Source organism: Choloepus didactylus, chromosome 2 (assembly GCF_015220235.1).
Source record: "Choloepus didactylus isolate mChoDid1 chromosome 2, mChoDid1.pri, whole genome shotgun sequence".
NCBI lineage: Eukaryota > Metazoa > Chordata > Mammalia > Pilosa > Megalonychidae > Choloepus > Choloepus didactylus.
This window is the reverse complement of record NC_051308.1, coordinates 20359893-20374685: the sequence shown is the minus strand read 5'-3', so window position 1 is coordinate 20374685 and position 14793 is coordinate 20359893. Positions and strand designations below refer to the sequence as shown.

The following is a 14793-nucleotide window of genomic DNA, read 5'->3' as shown; positions in this document are numbered from 1 at the left end:
TTGTTCCAAGCACTGCATGTATGTCCTACAGCTAGCAGTTCCTTGCACCAGGCAGCCATCTGACTGCCCTCCCACAGCTAGGAGAGCTTGGTGAGCTGTTTTCTACCTGCAAGACAAGTTCTGAGAAGGCGAGTCCCTCAGGGTACCACCAGAGAGATTATGCCAATTATACATGCTCCCTGTATGTGCACGAGGGTTAATCTGTTCCCTCTGAAACTGGGACCAGAAATCTGCACTGGCATCTTGGGCCACCTCTCTGCCAAGCCAGTGAGGGTTATGAGATGGGCAGCCAGCCAGGGGATATGAGATCCTAATGCTTTTAAGTACCTTTTCCTGGATTTGGTGCATACCCTATTACTGTAGTCCTTTAACTGTTTTCTGGAGCTTTGAGAAAAATGTTTCTGTCAGTTCTTGTTAGTTGTCCAAAGCTTCTTTGGGAGGATGGAGCCGGCCTGAAGCATCATCCTGCTGTATTAATCAGGGCGGGGCTCTGCTCTGCCAGGTTTTGCTAGTTGTTCAAAGAGTCTTTGGGGAAACGGAGCCCTGGAGATCTCACTCCACCATCTTGGTCTCAAAAAAAGAGTCTTACATTTTTTTGTATACTAAAGCTTTTAATCCATTTGAATTAGTTTGTATGCCTTTAAAATATTGTTTAGTGATCCCTGTAATAGGAGAAGTAGGGTGTTTTGTTTCAGAAAAGTTCTAAGGCTAGAAATTCCTAAGGATGTACTAAATAAGATCATATGTGGTTTAATAATGAATATATATTTGATATTCAAGAAATTGAGGAGTAAAAACAAAATTTGGTTATAAAAAATAATATGGAAAAGTCATGAAAATATTTAATGTAACTTAAAAAAGTTAGTAGGCATTCTTTTTGTTTTTGGTAAAAAATGTAAAATGCTGTTTTTCAAGATCTATCTTTTTAACAGCCAAGGAATTTAATAGTTGATATATGAGCTAACATTTTCTGGATACAAGGAATTACATTTTCTCTTTTAAATACCTGCTAAGAATGCCCTTGTTTTTTTTGTTGTTGTTCATTTGTTTTTTAATTTTTATTGAGATTGTTCACAGACCATACAACAATTATCCAAAGATCCAAAGTGTGCAGTCAGTTGCCCCCAGTACCCTCATACAGCTGTATATCCATCACCACAATTAATTTCTGTTCAATTTTTAGAACATTTTCATTACTCCAGACAAGAAATAAAGACAAAGAAGAGAAAAAAAAAAAAAAAAAAAGGAGATTCAAATCCTCCCATATCCGTAACAACCCCCCCCCCCCGCCCATTGTTGACTCATAGGATTGGTATAGTACATTTGTTACTGTTTGTGAAAGAATGTTGAAATACTACTAACTGTAATATATAGTCTGCAATAGGTATATATTTTTTCCTTATATGCCCCTCTATTATTAACTTCTAGTTGTATGACCTTACGTTTGTTCTGGTTCGTGGAAGAGATTTCTAATATTTGTACAGTTAATCACAGACATTGTCCACCACAAGATTTACTGTTTTATACATTCCCATCTTTTGACCTCCAGCTTTTCTTCTGGTGACATACAGGACTCTGAGCTTCCCGTTTCCACCTCCTCACACACCATTCAGCACTGTTAGTTATTCTCACAATGTGCTACCGTCACCTCTGTTCATTTCCAAACATTTAAGTTCAACCTAGTTGAACATTCTGCTCATACTAAGCAACTGCTCCCCATTCTTTAGCCTCATTCTATATCTTGGTAACTTATATTTCATGTCTATGAGTTTACATATTATAATTAGTTCCTATCAGTGAGACCCTGCAATATTTGTCCTTACGTGTCTGGCTTATTTCACTCAGTATATTGCCCTCAAGATTTCATCATCAACCCATTTTTTTTTTTAAGATGATTTTGTGCACATGCTGTACATTCCATCCTAAATAAACAATTGATGGTTCCCTGTATAGTCACATATTTATGTGTTCACCACCCTCACCATTACCTGTATAAGGGCATCTACGTTTCTTCCACAAAGCAAGAGAAAGAGTCAAAGAAGGTAGAGAGGCAAAAGAAAAAGAAAAAAGAAAGAGGAAAAAAAATGACAGCTAGGAAGCAGCAAAAGGAAAGATAACCTTAAATCAAAGTAGAATAAAGAGTCAGACAACTCCACCAGTGCCAGGTATCTCACACCCTTTCCCTATCCCCCCCTCTTATCTGCTTTTACCTTGGTATATCGCCTTTGTTACATTAAGGAAGCATAATACAATGATTCTGTTAATTATGGTCTCTAGTTTATGTTGATTGTATTTTCCCCCAGTGCCTCCCTATTTTTAACACCTTGCAAGGTTGACATTCATTTGTTCTCCCTCGTGAAAAAACATATTTGTACATTTTATCACAATTGTTGAACACTCTAGGTTTCACTGAGTTACGCAGTCCCAGTCTTTATCTTTCTTCTTTTCTTCTGGTGTCCCACATGCTCCTAACCTTCCTCTTTCATCCATATTCATAGTCATCTTTGGTCAGTGTTTTACATTGCTATGCTACCATTACCCAAAATTGTTTTCCAAACCTCTCACTGCTATCTTCTTCTATCTGTCTGTAGTGCTCCCTTTAGTATTTCCTGTAGGGCAGGTATCTTGTTCACGAAGTCTCTCATTGTCTGTTTGTCGGAGAATGTTTTGAACTCTCCCTCATATTTGAAGGACAGCTTTGCTGGATATAGGATTCTTGGTTGGCAGTTTTTCTCTTTCAGAATCTTAAATATTTCACACCACTTCCTTCTTGCCTGCGTGGTTTCTGCTGAGAAATCTGCACATAGTCTTATTAAGCTTCCTTTGTATGTAATGGATCGCTTTTCTCTTGCTGCTTTCAGGATTTTCTCTTTGTTTGACATTTGATAATCTGATTATTAAATGTCTTGGTGTAGGCCTCTTCAGATCTGTTCTGTTTGGAGTATGCTGCGCTTCTTGGATCTGTAATTTTATGTCTCTCATAAGAGATGGGAAATTTTCATTGATTATTTCCTCTATTATTGCTTCTGCCCCTTTTCACTTCTCTTCTCCTTCTGGGGACCAGTGATACATACATTCTTGTATTTTGTTTTGTCCTTAAGTTCCCGGAGACATTGCTCATATTTTTCCATTCTTTTCTCTGTCTGTTCTTTTATGTGTAGGCTTTCAGGTGTTTTGTTTTCCAGTTCCTGAGTATTTTCTTCTGCCTCTTGAGATCTGCTGTTGTATGTTTGCATTGTGTCTTTCATCTCTTGTGTTGTGCCTTTCATTTCCATAGATTCTGCCAGTTGGTTTTTTGAACTTTAAATTTCTACCTTATGTACGCCCAGTGTTTTCAACTCTTTTGTCATATCTTCCCTAAACTTTTTGAATTGACTTATTATTAGTTGTTTAAGTTCCTGTATTTCAGTTGAAGTGTAAGTTTGTTCCTTTGACTGGGCCATAACGTTGCTTTTTTTAGTGTAGGTTGTAGTTTTCTGTTGTCTAGGCATCTGACCTCCTAGGCCACCCCAATCAGATTTTCCCAAATGAGAACAAGCTCAGGTCACAGAAGGAGGAAATATTCAGTATCCAGTTTTCCTGACGGTGTGTCTTAGAGGATTGACACACCCTGTGCTTTTCTGCCCAGCAGGTAGCGCCTGTCAGCCTGTCACAGGCTGGTGTAAGGGGTGTGGCCCCCGGCTCTCCTTCCCCAGGCTCTGGGATCTGGTTCTGAATGTAAGGCAGGCAGTAGAGCTGGGCCCCTCCTCTTTCCTCTTGGGAAGCTGTGCCCCCTACAGAGAGGTCATTTGCATATAAAGAGATTCTTTGTTTCTCTGACTCTGCTATCTCCACCCTTGTCTGGGTCAGAATGCTGTGAGTTTAAATGGCTGAGGCTTTCTCTACTGCAGAGCACTGCAAGCTGAAAATGGCTGAGGCTTTCTCACTGAGCCGCCCAGGTTGACAGAGAGAGAAAGGGACAGAAAGCCCCCAGATTCACCCTTCGGCCAGAGATAGCACTCTATCTTTTGGGCTCCCCGTCCTGGGACAGATATGTCCCCTGACTCTCCCAAGGTCAGTTGTCACCAAAAGCCTCTGTCTGCTTGTTGGGGATTTGCTGTCTGTATTGAGCAGTTAACATTAAAATCCCAGTTGGAGCTGGACTGAGGTATATTCACTTGTTCAGAGAGTGCTACTCTCGAGCACCGAGAGGCTTCCGTGAAGGAGGGGCTCTCAGCTCTCGGTATGGGTCTGCAGTTTTTACTTACAGATTTTATGCTGCGATCTTGGGCATTCCTCCCAATTCAGGTTGGTGTATGATGAGTGGACAGTCACGTTTGTCTCCCCACAGTTATTCCAGGTTATTTACTAATTTTTCTGTTGTTTATGAATTGTTCCAGGGGGACTAACTGGCTTCCACTCCTCTCTAGCCACCATCTTAACTCTCTCCTGCCCTTGGTTTTTAGTAAATTGAAGTATCCTTTCTTCTTCTGTACTTTTGTAGAATTTGTTCTTACTTCTTATATGACACTTGCTATCTTGCATTTTAAATATGTGTAAATATTTCATGCCCCCTTTTGGAGGTGGGATCCTTGCCTTATCAAGATTTATTTCATGCAGAGCACTTAGCAGCGTATGTTACACATAGAAGTTTAATTATATATGTTGAATTGAATGAATGAATGTTGAAATTAAACCAAGGAGGAATTTGGTTTCAGGTGTGAGAATATTCCATTTTCATTATGTTCTAGTTTGCTAATGCTGCCAGAATGCAAAACACCAGAAATGGATTGACTTTTATAAAAGGGGGTTTATTTGGTTACACAGTTACAGTCTTAAGGCCATAAGGTGTCCAAGGTAACACATCAGCAATCAGGTACCTTCACTGGAGGATGGTGGCCCATGGTGTCTGGAAAACCTCTGTTAGCTGGGAATGCATGTGGCTGGCGTCTGCTCCAAAGTTCTGGTTTCAAAATGGCTTTCTCTCAAGACATTCCTCTCTGGGCTGCAGTTCCTCAAAAATGTCACTTTTAGTTGCACTTGGATTATTGTCCTCTCTTAGCTTCTCCGGAGCAAGAGTCTGCTTTCAACGGCTATCTTCAAACTGTCTCTCATCTGCAGCAACTGTGCTTTCTTCAAAGTGTCCCTCTTGGCTGTAGCTTCTCTTCAAAATGTTACCCACAGCTGCACAGAGTTCCCTCTGTTTGTCAGCTCATTCATATGGCTCCACTGATCAAGGCCCACCCCGAATGGGCGGAGCAACACCTCCATGGAAATTATCCAATCAGAGTCATCACCCACAGCTGGATGGGGTGCATCCCCACAGAAACACTCAAAGAATTACGATCTAATCAACACTGATAAAGTCTGCCCACACAAGATTACATCAAAGATAATGGCGTTTGGGGGACACAATACATTCAAAGTGGCACACTTTAAAACATTAAAATTTATTTTATTTATATTGCATTCTCTGTTTCTACTTCTAAAAATTATTTGGGACCCAGTATAATAGTAAAACACCCCTACAGAATGACAATTCAAATTTTAAAATTTAAAATAAGGTTTTCAAATTATTAAGGGCCTGATATAAGGTAGTTATTGCAATAGATTTCTGAAGTTTGCTCAGGGCTTCCTGTTAGCCAACACAAATGGATAAGTAAATGCAGTTTTCCAAAAGGAAAAGTTGATAGAAAAATAAAAGTAGGATGCAGGTTTATTTGAGGAGTTAAAATCTAACCAGTTTTATACTTTGGTAGAAGCCTTTTTCAATAATCTTCCTGTTAAAAGTGTTGAGTTACATAATTTATGTATTCAATTGCAGTTTACAAAATATTTAGATACATGTTTTTAAAAGTTTTTCTTGATTTTATACTTTAAGGAAGGGTCCAGGGATGGTAGAAAGTGTTGGACCTATGGCTCCCATCTCAGTTTTTCAGGATTGCTTTGACAAATAGCACACACTGCTTGGCTTAAACAGCAGGGATTTATTGGCTCATGCTTTTGGAGGCTAAAAGTCCAAAATTAAGGTATTGGCAGGGCTTGCTTTCTCGCAGAGTCTGTAACGTTCCAGCAGTCCTCCATCACATTGTGATGTATCGCTCCTTATTTCTGTTTCTCTGATTTCCACTAACTTTTGGCTTCTAACTGCTTTGTCCAGTTTCCTTTGATTATAACAACTTCAGCCATATGGATTAAGGCCCACCCTGATTCAATTTGCCCTCATCTAAATAGGGTCTTCGAAGACCCCATTCACAAATGAGTCTGCATCTTAACTGATAATAACATCTTCCAAGGTCCTATTTACAAGTAGGTTCACACCTACAGGACTTGAACATGTGTTTTGTGGGGGGGCATGATTCGATCCCAACAGCTGCTAAGTATTCATTCCAAAATATGGGGATTTGTCTAAGTAGGCTCACAAGTAGATCTAGCCTTCCAGTCTGAGTTACTTATTTCTTTCTGTTGACCACATAGGAGGGGACTGTAGCTATTTGATATATGGCGATTTGTGAGCTTACACAGTGGGGCTTTATTTATGGGAATCCTGTGCTGCATTAGTTGCAGGAGTATTCCTCCAAAGACTCTGCTTTGCCTTTGCTGGATAACTTGGGAACGTGGGAACTATGTTTCATGTTATTTTCTGAGTTTGGAAGTTCTCAGACCTTGTAGAAAGGTTAAAATCCATATCAGGGCAAGCCCACAGTTATGAATTCTCAAGGAGAGATTTTTTTTTTGCTTTTCTCTACCTGACCCCAGGCCAAATGAGACAGCTTCCTGGTTTTTCTACTTTATGGGCCTATAATGTAGATGGGCACATTTTTTTTTTGGTCTACTCTTTCATTGGGATTATGTCCTTTCATGGGTTTTAGCTTTATGAATGGATCTCAGTTCCAGCACTCTGATTCCGGAGAGCCCAAGGCCTCATCTTCTGTCCCCAAATGGATGTTAACTCAAGGCATTTAGTTTCTGAAACTGGGAATGTATGCATGCATGCATGCACATGAGCAAAACACACACACAAACAGGCAGCTTGTGTCAGCTCCTCCTTTACTGCTGGTTTTCAAATTTTTCTTTACTTTGACTCTGGGGATTTCCCTTCTCCTACTTTCTTACAAGTTCCACCAGGCCTTTAAAGGAATATTTGACAAATTTTAATTTAAAGGAATATTTGACAAATTTTATCCAGCATTTTGAAGTGTTTTGTAATAGGTGGGTTCTTGGTAATCTTATCTGCCAATCTTGTCTGCCATTTTGCCAGAAAAGGAAGCTTTTGTATTTCATTTTTATTTTTTTAATCCAAAATTAACTTAATTATTTATATTTAGTGTAAAGCAAATACTTTTTTATATTCCCTATGTCTTAGACCCTTCAGGGAGAGTTGGAACCAGCATCATTTTCCTGGACATATGAAGAAATTAAAGAAGTTCATAAACGCTGGTGGCAACTGAGAGATAATGCTGTAGAAATCTTTCTAACAAATGGCAGAACACTCCTGTTAGCATTTGATAATACCAAGGTAATCCAGCTTCATTTATAAATATATATTTTTCAGTGATAATGTTACCAACGTAACCACAGTTGTATTGATTATATGAAGGTTTAATTTATTTAAACTTTAATTCATTGTTTCTGAAAGTTTTAAAAATTGCCTTATTTATTATTCCTATTAAAAATAAACTCTTTGTTATGTGAGGATTATTTTGTCCTCTGAAATTGTGTTACATTCTGATTGCCCAAATGATTGGCCTTATCTGTAAAAACCTTATAAATAAATGAATGAATGAATAACCAACCCAAAAAGAGGTTTTATCCTGTTCAGTGCTGTAGCAGATTTCATCTTTGACACACCCTCTGTTGACCCCCACATCCTCATCAGCTACCATACCTCTGCTCTCCTTTATATAAAAACTCAGAAGAAGTTGCCTCTAACAACTCCCCTCCAGTTCTTTTTTGAAATACTTCAGTCAGACTGTCTTCTCACCACTCCAGCTGTAACTTCTCAGAGTTACCAGTGGCCTTCATGTTGCTAAATCCCATGGTCCCATGTCTTAGTCCTCATCTTGCTTATCAGCAGCATTTGATACAGCTGAATATTCTCTCCTACTTAAAAGCCTTCCTCACTTGGCTTCTGGATTACCACTTGCTCTTAGTTCTCTTTTTACCTCACCAGCCATTCCTTCTCAGTCTTGTTTGCAGATTCTTCCTTGGAGTGTCTCAGGCTTATTCCTCAGACCTCTTATCTTCTCATCCAGCCTCATGGCTTTAAACACCATCCATATTTTAACAACTTACAAATTTGTATCACTACCCCAAAAAACACTCCCCTGAATGCATACTTAAGCATTTAACTTCCTACTTGCCATCTCCACTTGGAAGTCTAATTGACATCTCAAACTTTTCATGTACTAAACTGAATCTCTAATTTTCCCACAAAATCTCGTTCTGGCTTTCCCCATATCAATAAATGGTAACTCCATCTTTCCAGTTTCCCAGGCCATAAATGTTGGGATTATCCTTAACTTCTCTCTTTCTTTCATCCCCCACATCTACTTTATTAATAAGTCCTATTGGCTCTCCTCTCAAAATATGTCCAGAATCAGATCACTTCCACTGATCTAAGCCACCATCATCTTTTGTCTGAATTGTTACAATAGGCACCTAACTAGTATCTCACCTTCTCTCTTCACCCCTCTTCAGACTATTTTAACATAGTATGTCAGATCAGGCTATTGTTCTGCTTAAAACCCTTCAATCACTTCCTCTGTTACTTAGTTAAAGCTAAAGTCCTTACAATAGCCTAATAGCCTTATAACAACCTGAATGACCTGACACCTCATTTCTTTGATCTCATCTTCTGCCATTCTCTCCCTCACTCTCTCTAATCCATCCACAATGACTTTTCTTTTTGTAATATGGCAGGCACACTGATGCTTCAGGGCCTTTGCGTCTTTTTTCCCCTCTGCCTGGAATGCTTTTCCCCTTAAATATCCACGTGACTCACTCCCTCACTTCCTTCAGATTCTCTGATCAAATGTCTCCTTATCAGAGAGACCTTCCCTGACTACTATATGTAAAATAACAACCTCTCTCTCCCTCTTATCCCCAAGCACTCCTTATCTCATTACTTTTACATATTAGCATCCAACATTGTCTCCCTCCCCTCAATAGAACATAAGGACTCTATTTTTTTAACTGCTATATTCCCAGCGTCTTGAACAGTACTGCTGTGTAATCAGCAGGTGCTCGGTAAATATTTGTTGAATGAATGAACGCTTCCTTTAGCTTCCACAGTTTGATTTACCAAACTGTCATAAATTGCCTTCCATCAACCAGTTGGCATACTTCAGATTTAGGCTACAGATTTAGGTTGTTAAGCATGTTGTGACCTGCCTATTCCAAAATGAAAAATGTCCAAATCAAAGCATCAGTGCTTTCTTCCCAAAGATTGGCAGCCAACAATCCTTGGCTCCTCTGCCGCATGGCAAGGCACATAGCCACATCTGCTGTTCTCTCCTGGTTTCGTTGATTTCGGCTTCTTGCTTCTGTGGCTTTCTTTCTCTCTCTTCCTCTCTATTCATTCCATTTGTAAAGGTCTCCAGTAAGAGGATTAAGCCCCATCCTGAATAAGGTGGGTCATACCTTAACTGAAGTAGCCTCGTCAAAAGATTCTACTTACAATGAGTTTACACCCACAGAAATGGATTTGATTTAAGAACATGTACTTCTGGGGAACATACTGCTTCAAACTGCCATAGATGGGCATTTCAAATTTGTTTTTAGCAAAGGCCTGCTTGTCTATTTTTTTCATTTATTATGAATCATCATTTAATTTCTTCAGAAGAAACTGGAATACCCTTTTTCTGTGACCAAGCTTTTGTGAATATCTAAAAAGGAGTTGATATATAAATTTTCAATCACTAATGAAAATTGAATATCCAATTTTACATAGGATTTTTATTTAATTCTCAGGAGATAAATATTATTATTTCCATATTACAGATGTAGTGACTGCAGAACAGAGGAGTTAAGCAAGAAAACAGACCCAGAATTAGATCATACTCTCTCCATTATACCATGTTACATTTATTTAGAAGATGACTCTCCTTTTTTCCTCATTGAAATATTTTTTTAGTATCTGTACACAGGTAACTTTCCTATACAAATGTTTTCTTAGGAGTTGCTTATTAATACATTTCTCCAGCAGCAAAACATAGAGCCCAACTCTTCACGGAAGAACCTGGATTCTTTGGAGAAAATGTCAGTGAGACTAAAAATAAAATCTGTTTTTTTTTTCTCCTTCCCCTTTAGGTTCGTGATGATGTGTACCACAGTATTCTAACAAATAACCTGCCTAATCTTTTGGAATATGGAAACATCACTGCTCTGACAAACTTATGGTATACTGGACAGATTACTAATTTTGAATATTTGACTCACTTAAACAAACATGCAGGCCGATCTTTTAATGATCTTATGCAGTATCCAGTGTTCCCATTTATACTGGCTGATTATGTCAGTGAAACACTTGACCTCAATGATCCATCAATTTACAGGTACGTAAAATCATTACCACCTTTTTGCTTCATCCATATCTTGTGTTTATTTCATTAAAGTTTTTATTATGAAAATGTTTAATTGTGCAAAAGTAAAATCAATATATAGTGGGCCTCCACATACCTGTCACCCCAATTCAATTATTATGAACATTTTTGCCAAATTTGCATCACTTCTTTTTTTTTTTTTTGATTTAAGGCAAATCACAGATATGTCACCTATGTTCTTCAGTACAAATCTCTTAAAAAACAATAGGACATTTTCTGACAGAACCACAATGCCGTAAAACATCTGAAAAAATGAACAGTAATTCCATGATATCATTTACATCCAGTCACTTTTCATAAGTTCCTCAGTTAGCTCAAAAATGTCTTTTATTGTTAGTTTGCTTGAATCAGACCTAATGTTGCCTCTGGTTGTTATGTCTCAGACATACATCTAGAACAGCCTTCATTTTTGGTTTATATTCTTCTCTTTCTTTCCTCCTGACATTGACTTATTTAAAAAAACCAGGATATTTATCTGTAGGATGCCTCTCTTTCTGCATTTTCTAAATTCCTTGTATTCACCTTGTTTCTCTAGCTTCTACATTTCCTGGAAACTAGAAATTAGTTCCGAAGTCTTGCTTAGATTCAGGTTCCACCTTTTTTGACGAGAATACTTTATAAGTGCTTTTATGAACTTTATCTTGCATCATATCACCACTCTAAATGGTGCCAAGATTGAGCTGCAGGTTTAGGTTTCCACTGAACTTTTATCTAATGGTTCCATCCATTGATGAGTGTTGCTCGAATCAATTACATCAATTATAATTATATCAGTTATATCTTGCAAAGGTGATTCCCTATTCTCTCATTTAGTCTACATTTATTGGAAGGAAACAAGATGAGCCTGGGCTGATTTGTTGTGTGAAAGGGCAAGGAAACTATCAAAATCTAATGTAATCTTGTCAAAAGGACTCAGGAGCCATCTTGAAGAAATTCTCAGTACCAAAGATAGGGTAAACCGAGCATCAGAAAGAATAATGACTGCAATTAATTAAACACATTGAAATTAAAAAAGACATAAGTTCTTAATGATACTTTTAAAAGGCAAAAAATAAACAAAGCAAAACAAAACTCATTGGTCACCATTGGAAGTAACTAGGGCACCAACCGCTTATTTTGAAATGTGACAATTAAAGGAAGAGAATTAAGCATCCACTTGACTTACCTGAATGAACTGTATTTTAAAGGAACCAGATTCCCAAATAAAGGGAGTATTCTATTTGGAATAAATTTTTAAAGACTATTCTCTTGTTTAGTTTAAAGAAAAATTGATTCAAAAAGTTCCACTTGGTGTATTAGAGTATTTTGGTTATAACCACCAAAAAAGTAGGCCTAGATCAGGCAGTTCTCAAGAAATCAGATTCAGTTTGATGTGTTTGCCGACTTTAAAAAGCTCAAATGTCACATTATATCTCTTTTAGATATTTTTATACACTGATAATGACATTTAAACCTTTTATAGAGCTGGTATAAATAGATACAGTCTTTCTGGAAAGCAATTTGACAATATATATCCAAAGAACTCTTAATATGTGCATATTCTGTCTTAGCAATTTAACTTCTAGGAACTTGTTCTTAGGAAATATTTAAGGTTGCGTGCTCCAGCAAAACAGTTCCCACTAGAAATAAAGTTTCATGAGGACAGGAACTATATCTACTGGTTCATTGCTTGTAATAGTGCCTAGCACTGCATGCAAAAATTTAGCCTTAAGGATAGTACTCATGTCATTTTTCAAAGCAACTAAAATTTAGAAACAACCTAAATGCCCAACACTTGGCTTGAATAAATTATTGTATGTTGCACCACTAAAAATGATACTGTGGCAGTGTATATTATAAGCATAGAAAGAGGCCTTTTTAATTTTAAAAAGTGAATATACATGCACAGATAAGCAGAGAGGTATATACCAAAATGTTTTACCTCTGGGTGATAGTATATTGGATGATTTTTGTTTTATTCTGTTTGCTCATCTGTAATTTCTGATTTTTCAACCATAACAAAAAAATTAGTGTTCAAAAAAAATGTTATTTAATGCTATTTAGAAAAGAGTCCCTGCCAGATCCTTAAACCTGATTTCTTTCCATTTAGACATGTGACTTTGTAGCTATTCTTTAAAACTGTTTTACTTTTTAAGAAAATATTCAGGATTATAAAGTCTCAATAACAAGATTAGTGTGTTTAATATCACTAATCTAAATGTCCCAGGGAAAATAAGACCTGGCTTGACCTACTGAACTTTGGGCAAATCTTGATGTTGGTCTAGTTCCAGTGCCAGATGTTGAAACTCCGTATGGTCCCACTCCCATGCCAGACCAGATGGCTTCTCAGCCAGGGGACGTCTGCCTTCTACATCAGCTCTTCTTCTCTTGCTCTTTCAAATGTTGTACAGGAACGCCACTTGATTCTGTAGCTTGTAAAAATGAGGCATCATGCCTGCATTCTCTTGTCTCCCTTATACAGTGTGAGCATCACCACAGACAATTCACACACAGGCACAGATATTCTATACTATGCACACTGGTAGATAATAAAATATTTATTTCAGTACTCACACTCCAGATCTCATTCAGTCATTTTAAACATGAGTAATTTCTTCAATTTTTAGTAAGCAGCCTAATAATTACATATCATCTCTTCATGGTCATAGTTTCCCCCAACCTTTCTTTCACTCTTTATTGCCTAACTGGGTATAGCATCTGGAAAATGGGGACAGGTACTTCCAGGGCTTGGTAGGAATCAGCTGCCATGGGCAATATCAGCTATGATCCTGGAGGAAGCAGCAGAAGGAGAGGGAGAAAGGCCAACAGTCACTCTTCTTGTTTAAGTTACTCATAAATCAGGAATGCCTCATCTGTTGGAAACATTGTACCTTAATAGTTTTGAATGATGACTGTTAGTTTAGAAGCAACTTGTTTAATCAGTAAACTAAGGGCTGAGCATTTTGTTGATCATTTATTCACTTACAGGATGCAGACAACTAGGCAACTTACTTCTGAAAGTATCAAAATATTTAATATTTTTCCATCATCTCTTCCTTTGTAGAAATCTCTCTAAGCCTATAGCTGTGCAGTATAAAGAAAAGGAAGATCGTTATGTGAACACGTACAAGGTAGCCTTTAGTCCTCATATTTTGATAAAGAAAAAGTGGAGTTTCATTGTATGTTACTTGTGTTTCACCTAATTTTGTCACAGTATTAATTTTTCTTTTTCACTTTCTTGTGATTTGATAGGCAGCTAGAAATCATTATGTGATTTTTAAATATTATTCTCCTGATCTCAATTCCCTAAAACAGCTTCACCCAGAAAAAGAATATACCTCTTGTGACATAAACTGAAAGCTATTGATCCATCATTGTAATCAAACATATAAATCATTATATTCTTTGTAAAAATCACAAAGAATTCCAGGAGTTTGCTATTCATATATAAACCCTTATTATTCATACTGAAGGAATTATGCATTGATTTATTAAACAGAAATTTGCTAGATTTTGAGGTATAAAAAAGAAATTAGTTACCTGTTTCTGAGAAATTGGTATTAATGGAATTCTTTTGGAAAGTACAGAAAACTCATTAGCCATTTGTTGCATTTCTCTCCACAGCAGCATCAAGATAGGAGCAGCTTAAGGAGTTTTCCCATATTCACCACATTATTCTGTGTTACAATGTCAGAAAGAACCCTCCAGGCATTTTATAACTATCACTGCTTGATTCTTTCACAGCTGACAATGGGGAAGTGCTATGGGGGGCTATCAGGGAGAAGTAGCTCTTGAAAATTAACTACCACCTTACTTTGTTATCAAAACCGAACAGAAGCTAAGGTAGATGACAGCAGTGACAGATATAAAATGTTTGGTTGAGCTTCCTACTTGATGGGAAGATAGGAGTAGTGAAAAATCACCATATTGTTTTTTACCCCTGTGTAACTACACTGCAAAATAACCATAAAATGTTTGTAATTCCTAAGGGATCCAATAATCGGATATAGTTTTTACATTTCTGTTGAGTTTCCATTTCTAGAGGTATATTTCTCTAAATTTCATTGCATCTCAAAACTCTCTTTCAAAATACAAATGTCTTCTAGTGATAGTAGCAGTTCTCATTTATTGAGTGCTTAAACAACTTAGACATTGTGAGCCATTATTTGGGAGACTGCGTGCTGGGAATCAGGATGCAGAACAAGTAGGGTTTATATGAGGGAATGAGAGA

General features: G+C 37.5%; 1 protein-coding gene across 8 annotated transcripts in view; it reads left to right on the top strand.

The window, feature by feature from the left end:
- Positions 1–14793, top strand: part of LYST (lysosomal trafficking regulator) — a 237139-nt gene that overhangs the window by 162029 nt on the left and 60317 nt on the right. For 6 of the 8 annotated variants that reach the window (XR_005214557.1, XR_005214559.1, XM_037821569.1 and 3 more), the window contains 3 exons: positions 7346–7498; positions 10291–10535; positions 13627–13693. Coding sequence is in view for 6 of the 8 variants with exons in the window: in XM_037821569.1 (XP_037677497.1) it covers positions 7346–7498; positions 10291–10535; positions 13627–13693 (465 nt within the window). In the remaining 2 variants the exon portion in view is untranslated. The remainder of the gene's footprint in view (positions 1–7345; positions 7499–10290; positions 10536–13626; positions 13694–14793) is intronic. The other 2 variants (XM_037821612.1, XM_037821605.1) reach the window with 1 other exon arrangement.